This window comes from Centropristis striata, chromosome 19 (genome assembly GCF_030273125.1).
Source record: "Centropristis striata isolate RG_2023a ecotype Rhode Island chromosome 19, C.striata_1.0, whole genome shotgun sequence".
NCBI lineage: Eukaryota > Metazoa > Chordata > Actinopteri > Perciformes > Serranidae > Centropristis > Centropristis striata.
In genome coordinates, this window is record NC_081535.1 from 7,895,227 (window position 1) to 7,920,061 (window position 24,835).

The window sequence follows — 24,835 nt, forward strand, 5'->3', positions numbered from 1 at the left end:
ATATAATGAAAACAACAAAAATAGCTCATAAGAGTTTAATTTAAGAGCTGATATCTAGACATGGTTTTATTGATAATGATTTTGGTTATTATCTAGGAAACAGTGGGAAAAGTAATCTCTTATTATCTAATTTTGTTGTCATCATTATATTTGTCCAAACAAATGTACCTTTAGTTGTAACAGGCATTAAATGAACAAGAAAGCATGGAGAAAACAAGGGTGGTCTAATCATTTTTTCCATGACTGTAGATGGAGGTACGCTTGTTTTAGGTAATTTTTGGACTTAATTTGGCTGTTTGGGTCATTTTAAAGCAAAAATCTATTATATTAAAGTCACAAGAAATCAGATGTGTCGACATAATTTCGGAATAACAAAGTTATCATGGATGGGATTCATCAGATTTAATAGGAAATGTAAAAATGACATTGTTGCTACAGCCATGTTGTTGTTTATTTCTTCCAGTCATTTCCTCTCAGATTAAGGCTCTGATTATGAAAACTAAAATTGTTCAGCCATTACTAATTTAAGCCTTTATTTAACATCAAGGCAGTCACATATAAAAAAAAACTTTTTTGAAGCCTTTCAGTAATATCAGGTATTTGACAAGGAACTGAACAAAAACTATCAAGGTCCCATGTGCACAGTGCACAAAATTCATTCAGGACAACTATGATTAGTTGTCCTTAAAAAAGATGCAGGGAACATGAGATCAGAAGTGCTCCTTTAAAACCATATATTCTGAGGGACATTGTGTACTTTTTGATTTAGATTTTCTAAACCTCCGGAAATTCTTTTTCAACTGGGCTGGTTATTTGCCCACTAGTGAGTAATTAAATACAGTTATTCAGTCATAAATGACAATAAATTAATTTGCCAATGAAGTGACCTTCTCCTCCACCCCAGTTACTGTTCATGGTCTTCAAACAAGATGAGTAGGAGAATCAAGTGAATTACTTTATCCTCTAGCAAATTTAAGGACTGAATACAGTGACAAACCTCTAAAAGTAAAGTGTCTTCAAATTATTGTTTCCTTTTCAAGTCACTCATGAACTGCTTAACCTGTACCAGATTTACAAAGATAGACCTTTTAAAAGCGAACAGCTACTTAAAAGCTACTAGCTACAGTTCATTCATCTAATAATAATAGTGAAAACTGTGATCAAAGCTATCTCTCTTTCTCAATGTGCTGATGAAGACTGCAGCATGCCGTTGGAAAGAAAATTCAAAATGAGTGTATATATTGAATAAATCACCAAAGATTTCCATTGTGAGCATTCGACATTGGTCTTTGTAATGTATTCAATTGAATCCAAGTCGCAAAGGATTTGCAAATCATTGCATTCTGTTTTTATGAATCTGGGTTGTATGCATATTTTTGACTATGAAACAGTGAAGGTTGGGAAACTGTAATGAATAAATAAAAAAAACTAGTAACTTGACTTATCAGTCAAGTTACAGTTTACATCCATGTCTGTCCTAACACACATATGTAGTCATGACAGCAGAAAATAATGGATATTACTGCAAAGATGCTACATATTTTAAAAACAGGACGCTTCACACATATCTTCAACCCCATCTACAGAATCACCACACTACACGGTGGACACCTAAGATTACTATCCAATTTAACCCATTTAAGTCGGGAAAGCATTACTGCATTTCTACCATTAAAACCGGGGGGGCTCTTGTGTTATTCTACCATTAAAGCCGGGAAAGCGGATACGTCGTTTTGTAGTATTTGTAGTTTTTTCCACCTATTTTCGGTCTCATGGCCAATTAAATGCATCAGAATACACGTGGAAGTGTCGCAATGCAACATGGGACTTTTCCAGAACTTTGAAATCATGGCGGAAGACGACTATAGCGGAGGGAGATCAGATATAACAGCTATAAGCTCTCAAATACTTTTTGAATATCATTTCTATCTGCTACAGAGGCTGAAAAATTTAGTAGACTTCTGTTGAATTTCCAGAAAAACTTCAGGTTTTAGGGGGTTATTTTAAAATCACCCAGAGGTTTTATAGGCATTTTTTACAGGCGTTTTAGGCCTAAATGAGTTAAAATCTGACCAAATGTAAAATATTGTCACAATGAATTTAATAATATCCAGAAAAGGGTCTTTATAGAACATTATATCACAGTGAAGGTGACCTTTGTGTAAAATGTCATCACCTCGTCCTGTTATCATATTAGGCATCTGTCTGAATTTTGTCTTAAGTGCATGAATTCCCATGACCAAAAACATATTTTCTGAGGTCAAAGTGGCCTAGACCTTTGACCTCCTAAATTAAATGTGTTCATCTCTGAACCTTAGTGGACCACAAGGCCTTCTTCAAGAATCAGATAGATGTGAGGTCACAGTGACCTTTGACCACCAAAAGGTTATCAGTTCATCCATGAGTCCAAGTGGACGTCTGCGCCACATTTAAGGATAATCCCTCCAGGCATTATTAAGATATTGCATTCCCGAGAACTGGACGGACGGACGGCCAAACAAACAACCCGACATCATAATGCCTCCAGCCACTACTGTAGGGATGGGCAACTGGAGGCACGGGGGCCGCATACGGCCCGCACCCTCACTTGAAGTGGCCCTCAGTACAACTACATGCATTTGAGCATAAAATCTTAACAGTGCAGTGTAAAAATGCACAAAATTACTTTTTGCAATTAATGTTGGTCTGCTGTTCTTGCACTGGGAAAAAAAAAGAAAGTTACTGCACTCTAAACATATTTAAAATTGCAGTTTCATCATATCTGGTTAAGTGCACGATCCTATATGTGGCCCTGTGGTAGTGTCCATGAAAAAGTGTGGCCCCCTCCAGCATTTAAGTTGCCCATCCCTGCACTACTGTTACCAGCACAGAGGTAGATATATATCGGCCGATATTTGCATTTTTTACTACATGCGTGCGTTCGCCGATCAATTATCCCATTTCACTGAGCCAACACCAGACAAGGCTCGGTGCAACATCTGCCATTCTCTGGTGAGCTGCTGCTGATACCAGAAAAAAAAACCCACATCAAATATGTGGATCATCTGAGGCGCCACCACCTCAAGGCCTAGAACAACATACACATTGCTAACAATTTGCTATCAAACTGTTAATATGTTTGTTTTGTTAATAAATGTTTCTTTTTTGGTTCAAATTGAGACTTGTGTAACATTTGTTATCATTGTGTCATTTTTATCATGTAAATGGAGGGGGGAAAGGCAATATCGGCTTCAAGAATCAGCCAAAAAAAATCGGCAGCACATATCGGGGATCGGTTAAGACTGGTGTCAAAATAATCGGTATCAGTCGACCACTACACAGAGGAATAGAGAAAAGGTGTAAAAACTTTCAAGTCATAGTTTAGGCTGATGTTTTTTTTGTGATGTGCTGCTCCAAGGTGTAAAATCCATGTTCTCCTTAGCAAGGGCATCTTGTTATTAGGCACAAGAGAAAATTTTCACTTTGACCTGAATTTAGGGAGCAACATCTCATCAAGGATTTTTCTTTTACAGAACAAAACCTGAAAGATAAAGCCTTTTATAACCACAGACACTGAAAGAGCCATTATCCTAGTTCTCATTGACATCCATGTCACCTTGAAAAAAAAACTGCCCTCTGCAAACCACTAATGGACACACATCATTGTGGTAATGTCGCAAAGTCTCAAAGATGAAAGAGTGCCTGATAGCAGGTACGTTGAAATTAGCTCTGTGGCAAATTGCAAGTGTAATGGATTGTGGCGTGTGACAAGGAAATGGAACAGCTATTGAGATAGACAACTCAAAATGTTAAAAGTAAATGTGTGTAGCTGCCTGCCCCTTGAAACCAAACAGTTCCGTGGTTGTCAGAGGTGAGTGACATAAATAATGCATTCACATGTGCAGGATGCAACCAGACGCCGCGACTCACCCATCACCACCAGGGACACCTTGTGCATGTCGACTCCAGGTGATTTCTTCACTTTGCACTGGTAGGTAGCGCTGTGAGCCAGTGACAGCAGGGTAATTGAGATCGAAGCGTCACCCAATGAGGGGTCAGGAGCCGCAAAGCTGAGCCCTTTTGCAAGAGCGTTGTTACCGTGGATGTATTTGGTCCCGCTACTGTAGGACATGAGCTGGTGGAAAACAAAACAATAACAACAACAACGTTTAACATGCCATTTAATTCATGTTTAACAATTAAATGTGTATTTCACTATTTCACTCGAACAATATTGAATAAAATACATCGTCTTGCCTGAACCAAAAGTCGCTTAATCACCCTAAACTGGAGTATGAAAATAGCCAACTATCATACCCAGTGGTGGAAGAAGTATTCAGATCCCTTATTCAAGTAAAAGTACTAATACATGCTGCAGTTCATGTACAAAAGGATCAGTATCAAAAAGTAAAAGTACTTATTATGCAGAATGTCCCAACTCAGATTGTTTTATTAATTCCAAATATATTCTTGGATTAATAGTTTTTAATCATTTATGTAAACAGCATTGTTACTGTTGTCAAGGTAGGGCCAATTTCCACTATGTAATATACTGTTAAGGGGTTTAATTTATAAACATGCATAATCATTTTTAAATTGGTCATGTTTTTCATGTTAAATCTTTGCCTGAAACGTAAGTAAAGCTGGCAGCTAAATGTAGTGGAGTAAAAAGTACAATATTTGCCTCTAAAATGTAAAACTCGGGGGCGTTCCTGGTGGCACACCTGGTAGAGCGCGTACCACAGAGGCCCAGTCCTCGTAAGCGGGCGGCCCGGGCTCGAATCCGGCTCGGAGCCCTTTCCCGCATGTCTTCCCCTCTGTCTCCCCCTTTCACTCTCAATATCTCTCTCTCTCTCTCTCAATAAAGCTACAAAATGCCCAAAAAAATATCTTTAAAAAAAATAAAATGTAAAACTCAAGAACTCAAGTAAAGTACAAGTACCTCAAAAATCGTATTTAAGTATAGTACTTGAGTAAATGTACTTGGTTACATTCAACCACTGATCATACTCTGTACACCTACTTATATACAGTGTTTTTTTTTTAAATATATATTTTCCTTATACAAACTTTCATTAAAAAACAGGGTTTCATTTTTTTAGCCTTCACAACAAGGCTCCTTGTCTAAAGGAGCACTTACTGGACCTGGTCAATGCTTGTATTGACTGTGATAAAATGTCTGCTGCCTAAGCAGACAAAGAAGAGGAAAAACATCCTCTCAGGTCTCCAACACTAATGACTCATTTAATGTAAAAGGGAATGGAAAAAATAGCTAATTTCTGTGAAATTAAAAAGGTGGCAGGAGTTCATCCACACTTGTAGAGGTACAAACGTGTCGCATTAGGAGGAAAAGGTTTTCAGGAATTTGAAAGGAAGTGTGCAAACCCAACACATTACATGTTTGAAAGGTTACATTAATGGACATTACGTCACATGTCATGAGACTAAGGTAGAATAGTGGTTTTCTATTTGTGTTCTGAACCCTAAGGAGCTCAGATATGGAGGAGAACTCTTTCAATTCATGGGTCCATCTTTTTTTTTTCCTGGAAAGACCTTTGGTAGTTATTTTAGGGAAATATGAAGACAGCATATAATTAGTACACTTCTAATTAACTGTTTCTAATTGCTTGCAAAAGACCTGTTACTGCCAGTGCAGCAGATCAACAGAAAATACACAAATACAGGGAAGAATAAATGAATACATGCACCATAATATTTCCTCTCCAATTTCTACCAAAGTACAGTACAGGCCAAAAGTTTGGACACACCCATCTCATTTAATGCGTTTTCTTTATTTTCATGACTATTTACATTGTAGATTCTCACTGAAGGCATCAAAACTATGAATAAACACATATGGAATTATGTACTTAACAAAAAAAGTGTGAAATAACCGAAAACATGTCTTGTATTTTAGATTCCTCCAAAGTAACCACCCTTTGCTTACTAGAATATAAGACATGTTTTCAGTTATTTCACACTTTTTTGTTGAGTACATAATTCCACATGTGTTCATTAATAGTTTTGATGAATTTACAATGTCAATAGTCATGAAAATAAAGGAAAAACATTGAATGAGAAGGTGTGTCCAAACTTTTGGCCTGTACTGTACATGTTTTCCCCTCAGAAACACACACAAAAAAGTGTGTTAACAACAATTACTGATGATTTCGGCTTTACGACCCCTTAGATACACTCATTCTGCTTCTTACCATCTGATCTTTCTGCGTTGTGTCTGGACTGACCACAGACCATTCAATGTCAAGTTCCCCAGTGTCCAAAGGGCTCAGTGTGTAGGTGCAACCCAAAGTCACGCTCTCTCCCTCAGCCTTCTGGATGGTCTGCGGACCCGTGGACGTCACCTGCAGCCCTTGTGCACATTTCAATCCTTAAGAGAGTCACAGTTCACAACAAATTAATCACATAATCATCATTAAACACATAACAGCTCTTCATTGCTTATAATCCTCAAGGATACAGTATTTTCAGATCCAGCAAGTCTTTTTTCACATTCAATTCAATGAATATGTTGTGAATATGTTATATTATTATTGAACCAAACTCTTTTCTCAAGGAGGTGTCTAAAGAAATCTAACAGAAACACTAACATAATAGTTAAGGTCGAAAAACATGCAGGAATTACATTATATTTTGAAATTACTTTTTAAACTGTGTAGGTAAAATTACATCATGTGGTTTCAATAGAAAGAGCTTAAGAAGAACTCATGAATGAGAGAATGGGTTTGGTCAGAGGTTAAAAGGTTATGTTTGGTAGACTATTTATTGGTTGTAACCATGCTTCCATGAAAGATGTTTCACCATTGAAAAGCCCGTTTATTTTTCTTTTTAATAGTTCCACATTGTAAGGAACATGCATTTGTAGGATGAACAGCAGAGCTCAGTATGTGGGTTGCTCCCATGAAAAATGTTCCACAACTTCACTGACAATACCAAACAGCTTTTCTTTGCCATGCTATTGGCTCTTGTTTTGAGCTTCTGGTAGCCCCAGGTGCTGACTTGTCCAGCTACAGTGGTCAGTGTTGGTGTCTGCTCCAAGAATGGGCCACGTTTGACTGATCTGGAGAGGGCCCATGCAATAGGGCAACTTCGGCAAAACCAAGTTGCAGGATTCTTTGGAGTGAGACCTGGTACCATCTGCAAACTGAAGGCAAAGTTCAATATAATGGGAGATGTCAGAGCCAGGCCGCAAAGTGGGCGTCCCAAGAAGATGGCACCCCAAGAAGGCCATTTCCTCAACTTGTCAGCACTTAGGAACAGCCGGCAGTCTTCTACACATTTGCAGTTTGCAGGACGAGGGGCGGCTGTGGCTCAGTTGGTAGAGAGCCCGTCCAGTGATCGGAAGGTTGGTGGTTGGTGGATCCCAGACCATGGCAGAATTAATTCCCAATGGTGGCAGGTGGCACCAGTGTGCCCTGGTAGCCTCGGCCACCAGTATGAATGGGTGTGTGAATGGGTGAATGATTGTAGTGTGTACTGTAAAGCGCTTTGGATAAAAGTGCACTCCATTTACCATTTATGAGTCCAATGTCAATGCAGAGAGATTGTCTGCAACCAGTGGCAATCCCATATCTCCACAGTCTGGGACCAAACTATCTTCCAAGATGACAACGCTCCCCCCAGAGAGCGGGGTTCATCAAAGACTACCTCCAGAGTTTGGGAGTGGAGAGGATGGAGTGGCCTGCCATTAGTCTTGACCTCAACCCCATTAAACACTTGTGGGCTTGGGCGTGCTGTTTGTTCCAGGGTGACCATCACAACCATGTTGGCTGACTTGCAGCAAATGCTGGTTGAAGGATGGGATGCCATCCCACAGCAGTGTGTGAGCAGGCTGGTGACCAGCATGAGGAGGAGGTGCCAGGCTGTTGTGGCTGAATATGGATCTTCCACAAACTACTGAGGCTCTTGTTTGTTAAAATGTAATGATGTAAGAATGTAATAAAATTGCCAATATGTCTTTTTTCTTCAGACTTTAATTATCCAACCCACCAAATTATCCAATAAATAATCTACCAAACAAAAATTTGCTTATTTTTTGTGTGTAGTTCATATATGTTCAAGCTCAAACAGGCTAGCTTCTTTGGTTTGCAAACATCTTAAAGTAGCTTCACAATTCACATTCAATTTGGACGACAGAGACACATTCAAAGCAGGTGCCGAGTGTTGAAGATATCAGATGTGGCAATGTCTGCCTTCACTCCAGTATCATGGATCTAGATGCTAAGTTCGAAACACATATTTGAGAAACTCAACAGCAATGCCTCTTTCCAGAAATCAGGACCCAGTTACTTAAGATAATCCACAGACCTTGTAGTGAGCAGTTTCATATATGAATGGATTATTTCTAGTATAGTCCTACATGAATATGCTCACAAAGCATTGCAGCCAATATCTCCAACATTGAGGAACTCACAACAAAACAATCTAGATTGATAAATAGAACCGAAAGTAAAAGTAAAATATGCATTTTTTTTTATTTTTGGGGTGAACAATCTCTTTAATGTACAAATAAACATTAGTGTTTATATATTGTACATAAAGAAATTGTACTTCCCATTTATACTTTTTAAATTAGATGTGCATTTGAAATCTGCAGCTCAAGAGCCTCACCCTATAAAAGGAAAAAAAAATAGGAGCCCAAATCCCTGGAACATTGAGGACTCATCTGGAGGCATAATCTCAAAGCCTGATTGGATAGCACCATGGTAACACCTGGGGAAGCTTTCCCCGCTGAGGCCTACAGCTCAGTAGTGTTCCACAGTGGCGAGAAATGAGAGTCTCAATGAGCATTTCTAGAAGGTAGCTTCATTAAATGACATGTCATGAAATAGACTGTATGAGTTAACAGAGGCAGGGCCCAGTCACTGTATCTGTATGTGTGTGCTTGTATTAATGTGCTTGTGTGTCTGTATTCTTACCCGTGCTCAGGAGACTTGCAGTGCATAACAAGTAGACAGTCAGGCAGGGTGGGAAGAAAGATGACCTCAAGCGACTGCAGCCTTTTCTCAACATAGCGCTCCTGTTTAAGATAAAATCATTAAGAGATTATAAATACAGACAATGCAGTGTCTTCACGCGTATGACATATTAAACTAATTTTCCGAGCAGGAGAAAACAAAAATAATCAGAGATGCAAAGCAACAAGCTGTTAGAGGAAGTTTCTCTGGAAATTACCTGAATGCAAATACTACATCCAAATGACATCAAGCACTGTGCTGCCTGGTGCTCTGTCTTTACAGGGAGTTCCTCCCTAACTTCCCCCTCATTACCTCAAAGCCCTCTCATTGGTTGGCTGCTCCACCTGTTTTACCTGTTTACTGTTTCCTTGGTATTGCCATTCAGCTGTAAATTTGCCTTTAACACGCTGCATCATTCCCTAATACTTGCATTTGGTTCTAAAACCACCACAACTAAATGAAACAGAATGATGATAAGATTTTAATAAATAAGATTTGAAAAAACAATGGAAAAGTGATTGAGAAAACCAGTGCCCTGGCAGCCGAATAACAATAGAGAGCAATCTCTTGGCTAACAACTGAAACTACATGCAATTAGATGGGGTTTCTGATGATGGACACTCAGGGTGCTAATTTGATGAGTACTGAGCTGTAGTGAAAGCATCTGCAACACAATGCTGCTTTGTCTATAGTCAAAAAAAGTGTCCTAATTTCTGTTAAAACAAACAAAAGACATAAAAGTTTAAAAAATAAACTTGAAAATAAAGAGAAAATCATCTGCCTCCACCTGCACAAGAAACATAAAGCAACTGTACACTCCCCCTTATTTGTTGCATACACAATACACCACACACCGCTTCAGTACCTCTCATTTGTCAGATGTCTGTGGTTTCAAATAATAGGAAAGACAAAGAGAGCACACAAGGTCTCAAGTGACAAGAAACTGGTTGTTCAGCCGAAAACACCAGCCAGCAAGGTTTGTGTACATTACCAGGATGTATGAAGAAAGTACAGCGCTTATCTTTGTGCCAGATCTACAGGGGAAACAGCCTTTATAAATGAGAAACAGTGGGGTGTTCTTTCAGTAGAGTCATGCAGGAAATGGATTAGTGATAAAGGATAAAAAGCTTTATCTCCGGTTGTATAAAAATATGAAACACTTCTGTTAAATCTTCATGTGAATTTTTCACTGTTAGCCACAGCATTTGTTTCACAAGCTTAAAAAAAAAAGGGGGAAACATTATTTATAGCCACCCGCTGATAAAAAGAGTTGTCAGAGACAGAGCCTGATTCATCTAAAAACCAGCTGAACTCCCATTTAACCCCTCACACCCAGTCTTTTCAAAAGTTTACTGACTCAGTTTATTAATACTATGCATAACTGCTTTAAGTCTATGGAGTCTTGGGCTATTTTGTCCATTTTTGAACCCTTTTCATCCTGCCTGTATTTATCCTCCTGCCTGTACTTAAAAAATGTTTAAATGCCATGTTGGTATTTTTTTTTTCAGCAAAACCTCACCTATATGACCTAATAATAATTTAATAATTTTGAACCAAAAAGTAACAAAGAAAAAAACAACATAAATGTGATCTTGTGATTGTGTGTGATCCTGTCATCCAACTCCGGTTTTTATTCTAGTGGGACTATTTTATTTGTGTCTTGTGTGTTTAGCGTAACAATTTTGGTCATTTTGTGTCTTTTTGTGTCTTTTTTTTGTCATTTTGTGTCTTTTGTGATCATTTTGTGTCTTTTTTAAGTCATTTTGTGTCGTTTTGTGGTCATTTTGTGTCTTTTTTTTCATTTTGTTTCATTTAGTCCAACATAAAATGTGATTTTCAAAACACTATCATGCTCAATAAAGAATTTTAAATGTTGCAAATGTGAACAAAGTTTGCAAAAATGACATAAGAGGGTTACATCCAGTTCTATCATTTCATACTAAATATATTTGACCTTGTCTCCAGTTTTACTTGGTATATCATCATCAAACTGCAACTGGCCTCATGGAGTTTACAGCCAGAACTTTAGAGGTAAATTTACAGTAGGGCTCTAGTCTGGATGTGATGAAGAATGTCTGAATGCTTTTGAGCTTTTGGAGACTCCAGAGGGTTAAATAAGGTTTAATGGAAATCAACTAGGAGTAGGGTGGACTATGCTGGAGGAAATTATATGAAAGTATTTTAAAATCACAGGACTGGTACTCTTCACTGTTTTTCTAATTGTTATGAAAATAAAATGAATTAACTGTTCATGATTCCCTTTTGTTCTGTAGGCTACCTGTCAAGCACCAAACAGTCAGATTAGGTTATATTCAATTCAGTTTTATGGTCATTGCACACAATGATAAAACAAGAAGCACACTGGATGTTCATGATGGTGGGGAGTCCGAGATCATTCTGCGCAATTTATACCACCCGCTGCCTTTTTGCTTTTGTGTTTTTCAGAGAGACAGTTGGAGAGGATGCTGTCACTGGTGCGGCAAAAAAAGTTGCATAGATCCTCAGAAAAAAGTGAACAGGTGAAATGCAATCCAAAAGTTAAGGGAAACTTTGAAGATTTTCAAAAGGCCCTATGCCACTTCAGCACTGGCAGTACATGCAGAGTAATGATGTCCAGTCTCCCTGCAGGGCTCCAACCGCTCCCCAGCAAAATGCCACCACAAACTTACTATGCTATATTCAGAGTGAAGCAAGTTTCTGGTATTGGAAGCAGTGTGGTTTCAATTTGTAGTAATAATTGTAGTAGTATTGACCAATTAAGTATGAGCGGGCTTTGGTTGCATGCATGTAAACAAAATGCATAATGCAATTTTTATGAACTTTTTTCTTAAATCTGCATTCATATGCAGATATCCATAAATCTTAAATCACCTAGAACAGCTGGTCTGCCCAGAGCTGTATGGAACTTTCATCAATAGCTTCTAATTAGTGGTCGACCGATACAGGTTTTTTAATGTCGATACCGATTATTTTGACATCAGTCTTAACCGATCCCCGATATGTGCTGCTGATTTTTTTGGGCCGATTCTTAAAGCCAATATTGCCTTTTCTCCCTCCATTTACATGATAAAAATGACACAATGATAACAAATGTTACACAAGTCTCAATTTAAACAAAACATATTAACAGTTGGATAGCAAACAATGTGTATGTTGTTCTAGGCCTCGAGGTGGTGGCGCCTCAGATGATCCACATATTTGATGTGTTTTTCTTTTTTCTGGTATCAGCAGCAGCTCACCAGAGAATGGCAGATGTTGCACCGAGCCTTGCCTGCTGTTGGCTCAGTGAAATGGGCTAATTGATCGGCGAACGCACGCACGTATTGGCCGATGCCGATACAAGTAAAAAACGCAAATATTGGCCGATATATCGGTCTATAATCTGCACTCATATGCAGATATCCATAAATCCTAAATCACCTACAACAGCTGGTCTGCCCAGAGCTATATGGAACTTTCATCAATAGCTTCTAATACAACACAATCACAGCACAGCTGCAACTGAATTTTTGCATTTGAAGTTGATTATCAGACTGTTAACAATGTCCAGCCCATGGAAGATCAATTCTTAGCCTGGTTTATTATGCATCATCCGGATATCCACTGAAATATTGGCTCTCGCCCCCAGAAGCAACTAAATCGTCATCAGACTGATAGCAAATAGGTTCAAAGATACTAGATACTTCTACTCCTAGATACTGAGAAAGCTCCACCCAACCTCATGTAAGGTTGTGGTCAATGGTTAACTCTGGAGACGTGGTCTATCTTGGTGGTCTAAACATTGACCGTGTCATGTAATAGAGGGCTGTGTGGACAATAGTACCCAGGGTCAGAGTGGAAGAGGAGTGATTGTGTAATCCCAGACTGTGGTTTGTTGGTTAGAATGTTCAGGATCTAGATTTGGGCGATATGATGTAACATACCACCAGTATATTGGAAATACAGTTTCTAACAATGTAGCTATTCTCACGTAATCTTTTCATTTTCAAAATCTCACATTGTTCCATGATGTTACTAATCCAGCTGCCATTTGGACGGACAGCATGAAGTTTTATACAGAGCAGCAGAAAGGCATTGAAGTACAATGTGGGTTTTTTAAACCATGTTTTAAATATAATTTGGACAATTACTCTACAGGGATATATACTGTTATAAGGGCAAGACTGAAACTTTTTCTTTGTCATTTTGTGTCTTTTTTTGGTCATTTTTTGTCTTTTTGTGGTCATTTTGTGTCTTTTTTAAGTCATTTTGTGTCTTTTTGTGATCATTTTGTGTCTTTTTTTTTTTACTCATTTTGCCTTTTTGTGATCATTTTGTGTTTTATACAGAACAGAAGAAAGGCATTGAAGTACAATATGGGTTTTTTAAACCATGTTTTAAATATAATTTGGACAATTACTCTACAGTGATATATACTGTTATGAGGGCAAGACTGGTTCTAAAATAACTTATGAAATCTGATGAATATCTGGTGAAAATAGAGAAGCATTTGGTAGCTAAAGAGACATATTTTCCTTGGGAAAAGGTGGAAAACAAGCAGTTGTTTGCTCACTGTATTTCACCTACTTGAAATAAAATCCAAAACACAACAGGCTATTGGAATTAATTGATTCATTTTTGGTCTGCCTGAGTAGTTGGACAACATATACTCCAACATGCCAAGTTTTGCTTCTCTGGGATTATTGTTTCTTGAGCTCTATTGGAGAAAAATAAACAAAGACACAAGAAAACATGTATTAATCCAAGCAGTGAAACTCTCTACTGTATTCACTTGGATTGCCTGAGTCATATAGAATAAAAGAGAAAGTATTGCTTGCCAATCTTTGTTGGCATGCTTTTATGTCACAGTGTTACAATATCTCATTACAGGTTTTTTTCTTTGTCATTGATCTGATATGGATGACACATGGGTATAGCTGGTCAAAAAATAATATTTAAGGCCTCTTTGGGCATTCTGAAGTCCAGGTAACAATCTCACTCTGTTCCCCAGAAGATCTGCCCTCGTTTCTGTGATGTTCTCTCAATGTACAAACCCATTGTCAGTTTGAAGTGATGACATTTTCTCTACATTTCTACTATACAGGTTCGATGTAAATCACTGCTTTGAAGTGGTACAATTCGCAATTATTAATTAAATTTAAGGTTAAACCTACATTTCTTTTTGCAAATTGAAGCACTACAAACTGTTGGCGTAATAATAGTGTAGCCTATCAAGACATCTCAGGGTTGTGTTTGGTTTGAAATTTAACTAAAAATACTGACTCGCACAGTGTCACTGACCACAAGTTTGCTGACTGCTGTCAATATTTCCTGCCTCAGGGTGGTAAGTTATTAGCTAATTAACAGCTTGCTAATAGGCTAATAGCATGGCTGATGTGAAGCTAAATGACCTCTGTATTTGACAAATTGTGGTATTTAAATTTTAATGGGATTTTTATTCCAAGAAAAAAAACTACATGGCTAGATTAAGGCAAAAACAAACAAAAAACAAACATTACATGGTTAGGTTTAGTAATGATTCTTTGGATTAAATTCCTATTTTACTGCACATATGACACGTAACTTTTCGTTTCACAGGGGATGTGAACCTGATCTCCTGGCTGGAAGTCAGCTAGATGACCTCTGTGTTTGGCTAATATGGTTGATAACTTGAAGTCAAATTTTATTTATTGATAAATTGCAGATATGGCAGATTCCCATGAGATTGTGATAGCAAAAAACCTCCAAAATTATTACAATTTCCTTGATGTAGATCCCTAGGCAATCCTAGTCCTGTGCAAAAAGTATTAGTATTTGTTTTCTTCTATATTCGAATTAGGGCTAAAAATCTTTCTTCCCCATGTTTCATTCTATATATGGTACTCTCCAAGCTCAGACTGCCATTCAAGTTTTATGTGTACAGTGCTGTCTTGTGTCATACTGGCAACAGTAGTAGAAGTTTGCAACTGCTTTACTATTAATTACTCTAATCTTTGTATCAATTATTAATGGGCAATGGTTGTTTTTTAGACATGTCCCAGTTTGACTTTTACTCTTTTTCGTTGGGTTACTGGGTACATTTGGCTTGTTTTAGAACTGACATTATTAAAAAGACAGCACTTTACAATAGATAGTCACATGGTAATATACTTCCCTAGAATATAAATCCATTGGTTAAATATTTAAAAATCTGCCATTTAAAAAAAAAGGGTAGTGCTGAAAATGCACAAGACTTCCCATCTGACAATGTTTCTCCTGTTGCGAAATCAAAAGCCATCTCCTGGCTCTCAGTTTACGCTGCCGATTCACTGCCAAGTAGGTCACAAGCTCAGTTGTTCACAGTTCCAAAGTGCACTATTATGAAAGCAGCCCGGGCGTTGCAAAATAACCTAATTGATACAGAGAAGAAAAGGGAAAACAAGTTGGATTTCTGTTTCTGACACCACATGTTAGGTGTCGCAAAAAAATCGGTCACTTCAGCTTGAGTATGACTGCAGAAATTTGGGACGTTATTATTGTTGGTGCTGGCCTATCTGGACTAAGTGCAGCTCATTTGCTCAGGAAAAGGAATGCCGGATTAAAAATACTCATACTGGAAGGAAAAGGTTGGTAAAATTCAGAGCAATTGGTAGCCTGAAATGATGAGTCATTTTCGACTGGATTCTTTTTTAAGCTGTGAAATTGTTGAAAGTTGAAAAGTGCTTTGCCTCTAACTCCATCATGTCTGCTGTGCCATGTAGACCGGGTGGGAGGTCGCACTTTGTCCCTTGAAATACCAGCAGCCAATGGTGTTGATTGCTGGGACTTTGGAGGGCAGTGGGTAGGAAGGTAAGATTGAACAAAAAAAAAAAAAAAAAAGAGTCATGTCAGGTCACGCAATTGTAGCATTTTAAGAATCATTCCAGTTGAGATTGCTCGGATATTTATTATTAATATGAAGTACGTATTATGTCTTACTGGGGTTTTCTAGTTGACAGAGGCAGGAACAAAAGGAACACTTTGGTCATGATGGAAATTTGTTGTTTTGTTTATGCAGAAAGCCATTTAGTAGCTAATAAAATGCAGCAGAGTTTCCCTAAACAAGAGACACCTATAACATCAAGTCATAGTGGAGCAAGCTGCTAATAAAGTCAGATTTGTCATCTTTTTATTATCTAGTCATAGAAAACAGTGCAGAAGAACTAATGGAAATCATTAGGGCAGGACATCGGCTCCAGCCAAGAATAAGCAGATGAAGATGGAGGATGATCACTTACTTAGAAGAACTAAAAAAAAAATTGTTAAAATTTCGAAAAATAGGGTTTGCAATAACATTTTTCAATAACCAGATCATATCTGAAATAATGTTGAAATCATTTTTCCAGTGTCTGCTTCTGTCACCCAGTTAGGAATGCACCTCACAAACTTGGTGTGTAATAATATTTCTGAAAACTGTAGTAAGGACTGCAGTCGAAAAACAGATATAGCTTGGCATCAGTTACCATTTGTATCATAGCCTGCAAGTTTAATTTATTGATCCATTAGCACGCTACTTTGCTAGCTATAATCTACGGCAGGGGTCTCAAACTCAAATTACCTGGGGGCCGCTGGAGGCAGTATCAAATGACCAAAAAAAGACACAAAATTACTTTAAAAAGACACAAAATTAGTAAAAATAAATAAATTAAAAAAAAGACACAAAATTACCAAAAAGAGACACAAAATTAGTAAAAAGAAAAAAAAAAAGACACAAAATTACCAAAAAGAGACACAAAATTATCAGAAAGAGGCACAAAATGACATTACATAACATTTCCACTTCTTCCAGTAACAACAACATGGCAGATAATAAACGGTCCGGTAGCAGCTGCCTTTGTTTTTGTTAACGTCGTCATAGAAACAAGTGAAACAAAGCTCCAGCTTGCGCAACAAAAGGACTTTCCACACACAACACAGTAAAGTGCCATTCATATAAAACTCACATTAAACTTTCATATAAAGGTGAGGGCCACAAAATATCATCACGGGGCCGCAATTGGCCCGCGGGCCGCGAGTTTGAGGCCCATAATCTACAGCATGATTGCTAGCCAGTTGGCTAGCTAATGAGCTAGTTGTAGTGTGCTACTGGTAAATCCAGTTAATCAAAGAAAACCAGATTGACTGCTGAGCCCAGCTGCAATTTCTGGTGTCAGGCAGCGGCTGGGAGAATGAAACGGGGTGGAAGTATGTCAGGAAGTGTTGGTGAGTTCAGATCAGAGCGGGGAGACTCTGCTGCTGCAGGCAGAGTGCTGGCCCTTGACAGCAACAGCTGAGACGGCATATGCCAATATGTAATTTAAATTTGAACATTAAATACTAACAACTTTAATAATCTGGTTAACCGGCTGGTATTTCTGGTGCTGACGAGAAAAGGCTCTCAACGTTTAATTATTTGACTGAAGCTTCACTAGACCCTCTGTGTTTTTTACTCTCCAATTAGAAGCACAGGCCGTAACTACAACCACTGTCAAGTCTCTACGGGAAAGGGCATTAGATATATATCTAAGGGCACTAGATAAATGTGTTATGTAAATGATGTGGCTTACTTTTCTGGGTACTTTTTAACATAATCAGTCTTTAAAACATTGCCGTAAATCAGAGAAACAATCAAGGTCCCCACAATACCTATGATTCAGAAGATCTTTACAAAAAAATGCTGAAATGATTTGCAATGACTCGTAGATAGACTCAAGGATCTCATGGCAATTAATACAGAGTTTATGTTATTTATTGTTTAAAGAATATAAGAGGTATTGAAGAAGGTTGTGCTCGTAGGCTGACAAGACCTTTGATCACAATGCGTATGCTGCTGTTTATTTTGAATGTTTTTTCACTTTGTTTAATATGCATAATTATGTGAAATAATGTGTTTTTCTGGAGATGTAAATCAATAACCATAGAAACACAGTATATCAGCTTTGTAGAAAGAAGCATTGCAGTTTGGTGTCCTTTAAGAACTCTACAAGAGTTAAAGCTCACGTCTCTCCCAAGGCTCTTGTCATTGTCAGCTCTAAATAATGTGTCCATTTCCAGTGGACCATTATCACCAGCCTATTGGAAACTGTCACATTTCTCACGAGTTTTGGAGGAACTGTTGTACAGTAACTCAGCCAAAGTGCTTTGAAAAAAGGATGTTTGAGAGAAATTTCAGTCATGATTCGGACCCCTTCAGGGCACAGCACAAACTGCTCTGATCAAAGGAACACGCTCTCACATATTTGTATAGGAGCCGTCTAGCTAGTAGGCTAAAACCTGTAGTCAACTGTTGGCAGCAGAAGAGCTGGAATAGAGAAGATGTGTAGTGTATTGTTCAAGAGCACTTTGATGACAGTTTAATTGAAAGAGGAGAGAGCATCTCTCAGGTGATTCGTGTCTATATTTTGGCAGGTTTCAAAGGTTTTTCTAGTTGTTCAAGGACTACCTCAAGCAATGTTGTATTCTCAAGCCCGCTTCTTTCAATCATGAATAAATGCATATATGATTGTGTCAGCTGAAAGTGTTAGAACGCTGTATGGTTTTCTAAAACATTGTAAACATGTGCATCGCATAAATGGCCTCTTTTCCTTTTCAGCACCCAAACACACATTTTGGAGCTCATAAAGGAGCTGGGCTTAGAGACCTACCCACAATTCAATGTTGGCAAGAAGGTGCACCACATTGGAGGGCCAGCTGCCAAAGTTCGCACCTACAGAAGCAGTATCCCTGCTCTATCCCCAGTGGTGCTAATGGACCTCACCCAGCTCCTGTGGAAGGTGAGGCAACAGACTCCAACAGCAATATTCTGTATTCCTGACTATGTTCAATCAGAGCTGCCCCCCCCCCCCCCAGTGCTCAGAAATGTGTGATAAGGATCAGCTACAGTAAATAACCACAACTCTCAGTGGACAAATATAATACAAAACTGAGGAGTGGTTTAATTAGTTTTTTTGTTGCATGTGTATCAAGGATAAAATGATATACAGCATATGTATCAGCAGATAAAAAGTATTTCTTTAGAGGCCAGTTTTTACAACAATATATTTTTCTAATCAGCTTTATTGTCCAATATCCTTACTGTGCTGGGAATCCATGAGTCCCATATGGATTTTGTAATAATATTTCGCATTTATAATACACTGTGTTTTTGGACTGATAGGACAAAAGTATCTTTATAACACAACAAAGTACTGCAAAATTTCCCGCCCAGGATAAGTGCTTAGAGTAGCAGTGGGGAACAGAGAATGTGGGGGGAAAGCCCCGTCAGAATCATGTTTGGCAGCCTCCAACTATTTTTGTTTTTATCTGTATCAATGGGTTGCTTTTGCTTCACAGTGGTAAAGCATAATGCGTGGGAGTGTTGTAGTGACTGTATTCTGCACTCAGATTGACAGATTGTGTGCCACAGTATGCATCCAGGATCCTTCGAGGACTCCTAATGCTGTTCAACTGGACAGCATGACCCTGCACTCATACATTGAGCAACACTCTTGGACTGCAGGTCAGAGTTACGAGCATCTTTGAATAGAGCCCCGTAGTTATACTGTATGGTCTCGCACAAATATATCTACAGTATGTAGATCAATACATAGTTTGCTAGAAGTTACCCAAGCTTATTTTTCTTCATTGTATTTTGGAAAGACATCAGACTTTTACAAATATGTGGCAAGAAGCACACACTGGAAGTTGACAAGCGCTTGGAGCCAAAGTAGCAAAATACATCAAGTGTCAAAAAATGTACACTATAATGAATTTCACTGTAAAATAACAGTAAATTAATGGCAGCAGGGACGCCAGTATTTAACTGGTCCATGTAATATAATTTATTTTAACAGTTTCTTATCATATTTTTGGATTACAGTATATGACCGTAGGATGTTGTGGTTACTTTACAGTAGGGTTGTCACGATACTAAAATTTTCACCTCGATACCGATACTCAGGAAAATATTCGATACTCGATACCATTTTCGATACCACAAGGATAAAAACAAAGACCCAAAATTTAACAGAATTATTTCATTAACAAGAAAAATGGACAGAACCACGGGTTAAAAATTTATAATAAAAAAACAGTTGTGCAAAAACAAACTGCAACTATGATAACAAGCTTCAGATACTCGATACTTTTGAAAATGAGTATCGTATCCGGATACAACCTTTTATTATGGATACTTTTTTGAGTATCGATACTTTTGACAACCCTATTTTACAGGGCATTTATCTTAATTTATCAAACAGTATAATACCGTTTAATGCTGTTAAATTACAGTTATATATTGTTAATTGCCCGATTTAACTGTTAATTTACATGTGAGGGATGAGTATTTAACAGTATTTTACTATTATTATAAAATACAGTAGGATTCTGTTGTAAATTCACCGTAAATACACAGCAATTTGTTACAGTGTATCGTATGTCACCTCACCAATTGTTAAAACTATAAACGGCACAAACAATAGCCAAATAAGTCGCCTCGTTCTGAACAGACACATCACAAAACCAATCAATATCTGACAATTTTGGTAAAGTTTGGAAATCAGCCTCGAAATTCTAGTCTCAGTCAGGTTCCACCTGATGAGTCTACAACCACAACAGCATCTCTTTGAAGCTGTGATGCTCGCTGTGAAAGAAAAACAAGAGAAGAAATTTAAATGAATAAAACTTGAGGCCAAAGTTTGCCCTTGATCCTTAGCAGTCATGATGATAAATGAAGAAATGGTAATGACTCAGATAGTATTACTTGGTCACCATCTCAGCTAGGCACATTAGGATGCTACCATTTGCTCATTTAACTTAACTAAATAAAAGCAAAGTACTGAACTGAAGCCAATGAGAATGTCTTTCATTTTGCTGGTATTTGGCCATAAACTGATGGGAATGATTTGCATTCATCCCCTGGCAATCTTGAAAGATGGTACCCAATTCCGCAACAGTGTCCCTTTGTTAACTATATAAATTCTCTATTTACTGCTTAGTGGCACAAAAGGTACACTGCAAAAAAAGAAAAGTTGAGTGAACTCAAAATTTCAAGGCAACAAACTTCGATAAAATTTTAAGTTGGACAATAAAACTAAATATTTTAAGTTTAGTTTTTGAGTTTGCTCAACTCTGAATTCAGATTTTTGTCAACTCAACTGTAAGTTCTACTAACTTATACTTTTACATTGTAATAACTTTTAATCCTTACTTCTGCTAACTTCTGCAATGTGCTGAATTGGCACGATTGTAACGCCGCTATGAAATGTCAGCTAATGTTGCGACCACAATTTTGAGTTAGCATTGATATGCTAATGGCTACTCTTGTAGCTGTAACAAGCAGCGCCGCTAGCATCAGTTAGCCGCTAGCTTTCGCTAATGACCGAATTTCACCACTTTCCCACCTTTCACAACAAAGAAATAAGAGTTAGCAGAACTATTGTCCCTTGTTTTGAACCCCAACTTAAAGATATAAGTAACAACAACTCACAAACTTGTTTTTGAGCAGACAACTGGCTTCCTTTGTTGTGCTAACTTACATTATTGCCCTCAATGTCAATAATTTATATTTTCAAGTTTTGCCAACTTAAATCACTGTTTTAGGCCAAAAAATACAAGTTGGCTTTTTTGCAGTGTAGTTTCAAATGTGGCAGAATAAATTGTAATTTGTAGTCAATGCACAGTGCAGTTGTTCGCTATGTAATGTTACACAACTTTGCAGAACAGTGTCACTGCAGGATGGGGGTGCATCTGTCAGAGCTCTAGTATGTACTCATTTATCTCTTTCTGCCAGAACTAAAGGACGAGATAGGACTGTGTAGCAGGTCTGTCTTGGGCATGGAGCCATCCCAGATGTCCTTCCTATTCTTCCTCATGTATGCTGCAGCAGCTGGAGGGCTATTGGCCCTGCTGGAGAGCTCTCCAGGTTCAGCTCAGGAGCTCAAGATAAAGGTACACAGCTCCCATCTTTCCGACTGCAGATTGTTGACCCCGAGTGCTTTTTCAGAGCCACAGACCCCATTGGATAATAAGGCTCAGCAGACGGCCCTTCAACACCGTCTGCACATCTCGTTCAAGCCCTGTCCCAACAAACACATTAGCTGCCTTTGTCCTGGACGCGTCATCGATTTGCACAGTTTAAAGCTTGGAGCTGTGGTGTTGTATTGGATTTTCCTATTTTCTATGAGCTCCCTCAGTATGAAAGTTATGGTTCCACACTGTTCTGGGCTTTTTTTTTTTTTGAGCGATTGCTTCTGCACCTCCTCTCTCCTCAGAGTGGAGAAGTGTAAAAGGGGCTGAAGGCCAAGAAAGTAAGAAATGTGAAAAGGCAACAAAGCTTTTCTAGTTTCAAACTTCTGTATTGGCACATTTCCTTCATGAGGAACCAGTGAGTCAGTGCTCTTTTAGTTGCGTATATTTCTTTTTCAAACTTTGCTCTCAAGCTTGCATTAGTCTTTTATTTTTTTACCCCATCTTGTGATTTTTACAAATGGAACCAATTTCACTGACAAGGCTTTAGCCCAGTCCCAGAAAAAAATGCCTGTTTGAGCTCTTATAACAACAACTTGCACAGACTCGTCTTAAAAGAGTCGTAGATTTAGGTTTTAATGTTTTTCCTTCTTATTCTGACCCACAATCCAATGTGAAGCATATATATGAACAAGAGGGTCAAGATGCAATGTTATGCCAAAGTAGTATCTCCCAATTTTAAGCAAACTGCTTGCATCAGTAAGTAGATGGTAAATACATTAAAAAAAAAGTAAAAAGAAAAAGTAACTTAGAATGCACATTAGTCTTACTTACCTTACTTTAGGACCCCACAGTCTTTGACTAACAGACCAATTTAGGCCACGTTCATGAAAGCTACTCAAATTTAACTAGTACACAATGCTGTTTCTTGGCATAATCTACCAGCCATATTTTTGCCCAAAAGCCAAACTGTGAATATTATTCTCTACCATTGGAAGAAAAAATAGTTCCGACCACAAACTGTTCACAACCTGTTCTGTGGCTCATGTTTAATAACCAGGACATTATTTCCTGAGAGGGACAATGCTGATGAGTTTTTTTTTTTTAAATGTAAATTCTCATTGCTTGAGTAACACAAACACAATGTTTTATTGCGTTGGGGTGGCAGCCAGCAGAAGTCTCAGAGGCAGATACATCTAAATTGGCACACATAACTGAATTATCTGCATGGCTGGATAGTCAGCACCAGGGGTTTGTGGTTTTATGATTCGGGTGAAGAAACCCTTTAACTGGAGGCACTCTGCCCATCCAGGGTATCAATGGATTTGAAATGTAGTATCTGTCTCTCCACAGGGAGGCACCCAACAGCTTTCACGGTGTCTGGCAGAACGTGTTGGGTGGAAGAATGTCCGGCTGGGTTCTGCTGTGACGGCCATATGGCAGGTAGAGTACAGTAACAGCTCACTCAGGGATTGATGAGGCGCGACACAGAGATAACAGCTTCCTCAGTTGGGAAACAGGCCGTCTCCTGTGAAGGAACTGTCTGTTCTGCCTGACTGTCTTCCTTATCCTCAGCAGAGAGACCAAGAAGGCCCCATGCACCCTCAAGTGTGGAGCTTTACCCCAATATATTGTCTACTTCTACTGCCCATGCATTTATTCATTGGAAGAGCATGGCATATTGAATTTTGATTACTGGATGAGAAAATATCAAATGTGATTATTGGACTGGAAGAAAGTTGGAAATTCAAGTTGAAACGATTAGTCAACCGAGAGATTGACATCGAGTTTGATAATCAGTGTGTCATTTGTGATTCATCGAGCCAAAATGCCAAAAAATTAACTTGTTGCAGCCTCTTGAGAGAATATTTGGTGCTTTTCTGGTTTATATCACGGCTAATTAACTATAATTAGGTTTTGGATATTTGGTTAAACAGTATAATGTTACTGAAGATGTAATTTGGGCTTTGGGGAATTATGAGCAATGTATTTTCTGACATTAGAGTAGTAATTAATTAGTGATTGAACAGAAACATGTCCTGTTCTCTCATATGTCTCAATCAATCAATGAATCATTTAAATCATTTTTAGAGCATAAATGCCACAAAAATTATGGTTGAAAATGAGGTTCTAGCCTGTGAATTGGTAGATTTAAACTTCTGGTTTCCCTTGTTCCCAGTGTCATAAACACAAAGTTATTATTTATGGATTTATGACTGTTTGAGTAAATCAGCTGTTTATTGACAGCACCTAGTCCTCAGTGAAAAAAGGCCAATCTTAATTTCCCAGTGTTTAACTGACCAAACTATTAAACAAGAAAAAAAGGCAGATTAATAAGGCATGCACAAGATTCATTTTTAACAGAGGACTGATCTGTTTCTTGTGGCTGATACAGATGAAATACCCAATAATTTGACATTTTTGTATTTTAATAAGATGTTGATAATGTGAATTTCATGCACACTGAAGGCTAAAGTGGAGTGAGCAAACAGGGATGATGTAATAGTCCACAGCTCTGAACTAACCACATCTAAATAACATCACTATTGTTAAAGAACATCATCAGTAGCGGAGTATGTTGGTGGTGCAATTGTTAAGTAAATGAAAGGCTTTGTATTATTAATTGATCATATATTTGCTGTCATTTTTCCTTCATCAAGATATCATTTTTAAAAATCCCATAAAATCAGCCCATAAGTATAATAAATACTGACAATAACTGCTGGTAACAGACAAATATTGTTAATGCTAAATAATTACCCAATTAAAAAATGACATAAGACTGTTAAATATGCCAAAATTTGAAAAAGAATTATTAATTTCAGCCCTACTCCCAAATACACTACAGTAATAATAAGAAATTGAGTCAAAAAAGGGAAGATAAAGAAGAGTATTATGTGCAGGGTCACAGGAGGTTGTAGCCGTTCTAAGCATGCACTGGATGAAAGGCAGGGCACACC

At 38.0% G+C, this 24,835-nt stretch overlaps 2 protein-coding genes across 2 annotated transcripts in view; one reads left to right on the forward strand and one right to left on the reverse strand.

Annotated features, from left to right (window-relative positions):
- The window catches only part of LOC131992705 (coxsackievirus and adenovirus receptor homolog), a 98,412-nt gene that overhangs the window by 26,124 nt on the left and 47,453 nt on the right, over positions 1–24,835 (reverse strand). Inside the window, exons 2-4 of the mRNA XM_059358373.1 lie at positions 8,916–9,016; positions 6,192–6,367; positions 3,910–4,114 (exon numbers count right to left, since the gene is read on the reverse strand). Of these exons, the coding sequence (XP_059214356.1) occupies positions 3,910–4,114; positions 6,192–6,367; positions 8,916–9,009 (475 nt within the window). The 5' untranslated portion in view covers positions 9,010–9,016. The remainder of the gene's footprint in view (positions 1–3,909; positions 4,115–6,191; positions 6,368–8,915; positions 9,017–24,835) is intronic.
- si:ch211-127i16.2 (probable flavin-containing monoamine oxidase A) overlaps positions 15,292–24,835 on the forward strand; it is a 50,649-nt gene continuing 41,105 nt past the window's right edge. The window contains 6 exon segments of the mRNA XM_059358622.1: positions 15,292–15,538; positions 15,674–15,761; positions 18,523–18,703; positions 19,314–19,428; positions 21,700–21,857; positions 23,229–23,318. Of these exon segments, the coding sequence (XP_059214605.1) occupies positions 15,421–15,538; positions 15,674–15,761; positions 18,523–18,703; positions 19,314–19,428; positions 21,700–21,857; positions 23,229–23,318 (750 nt within the window). The 5' untranslated portion in view covers positions 15,292–15,420.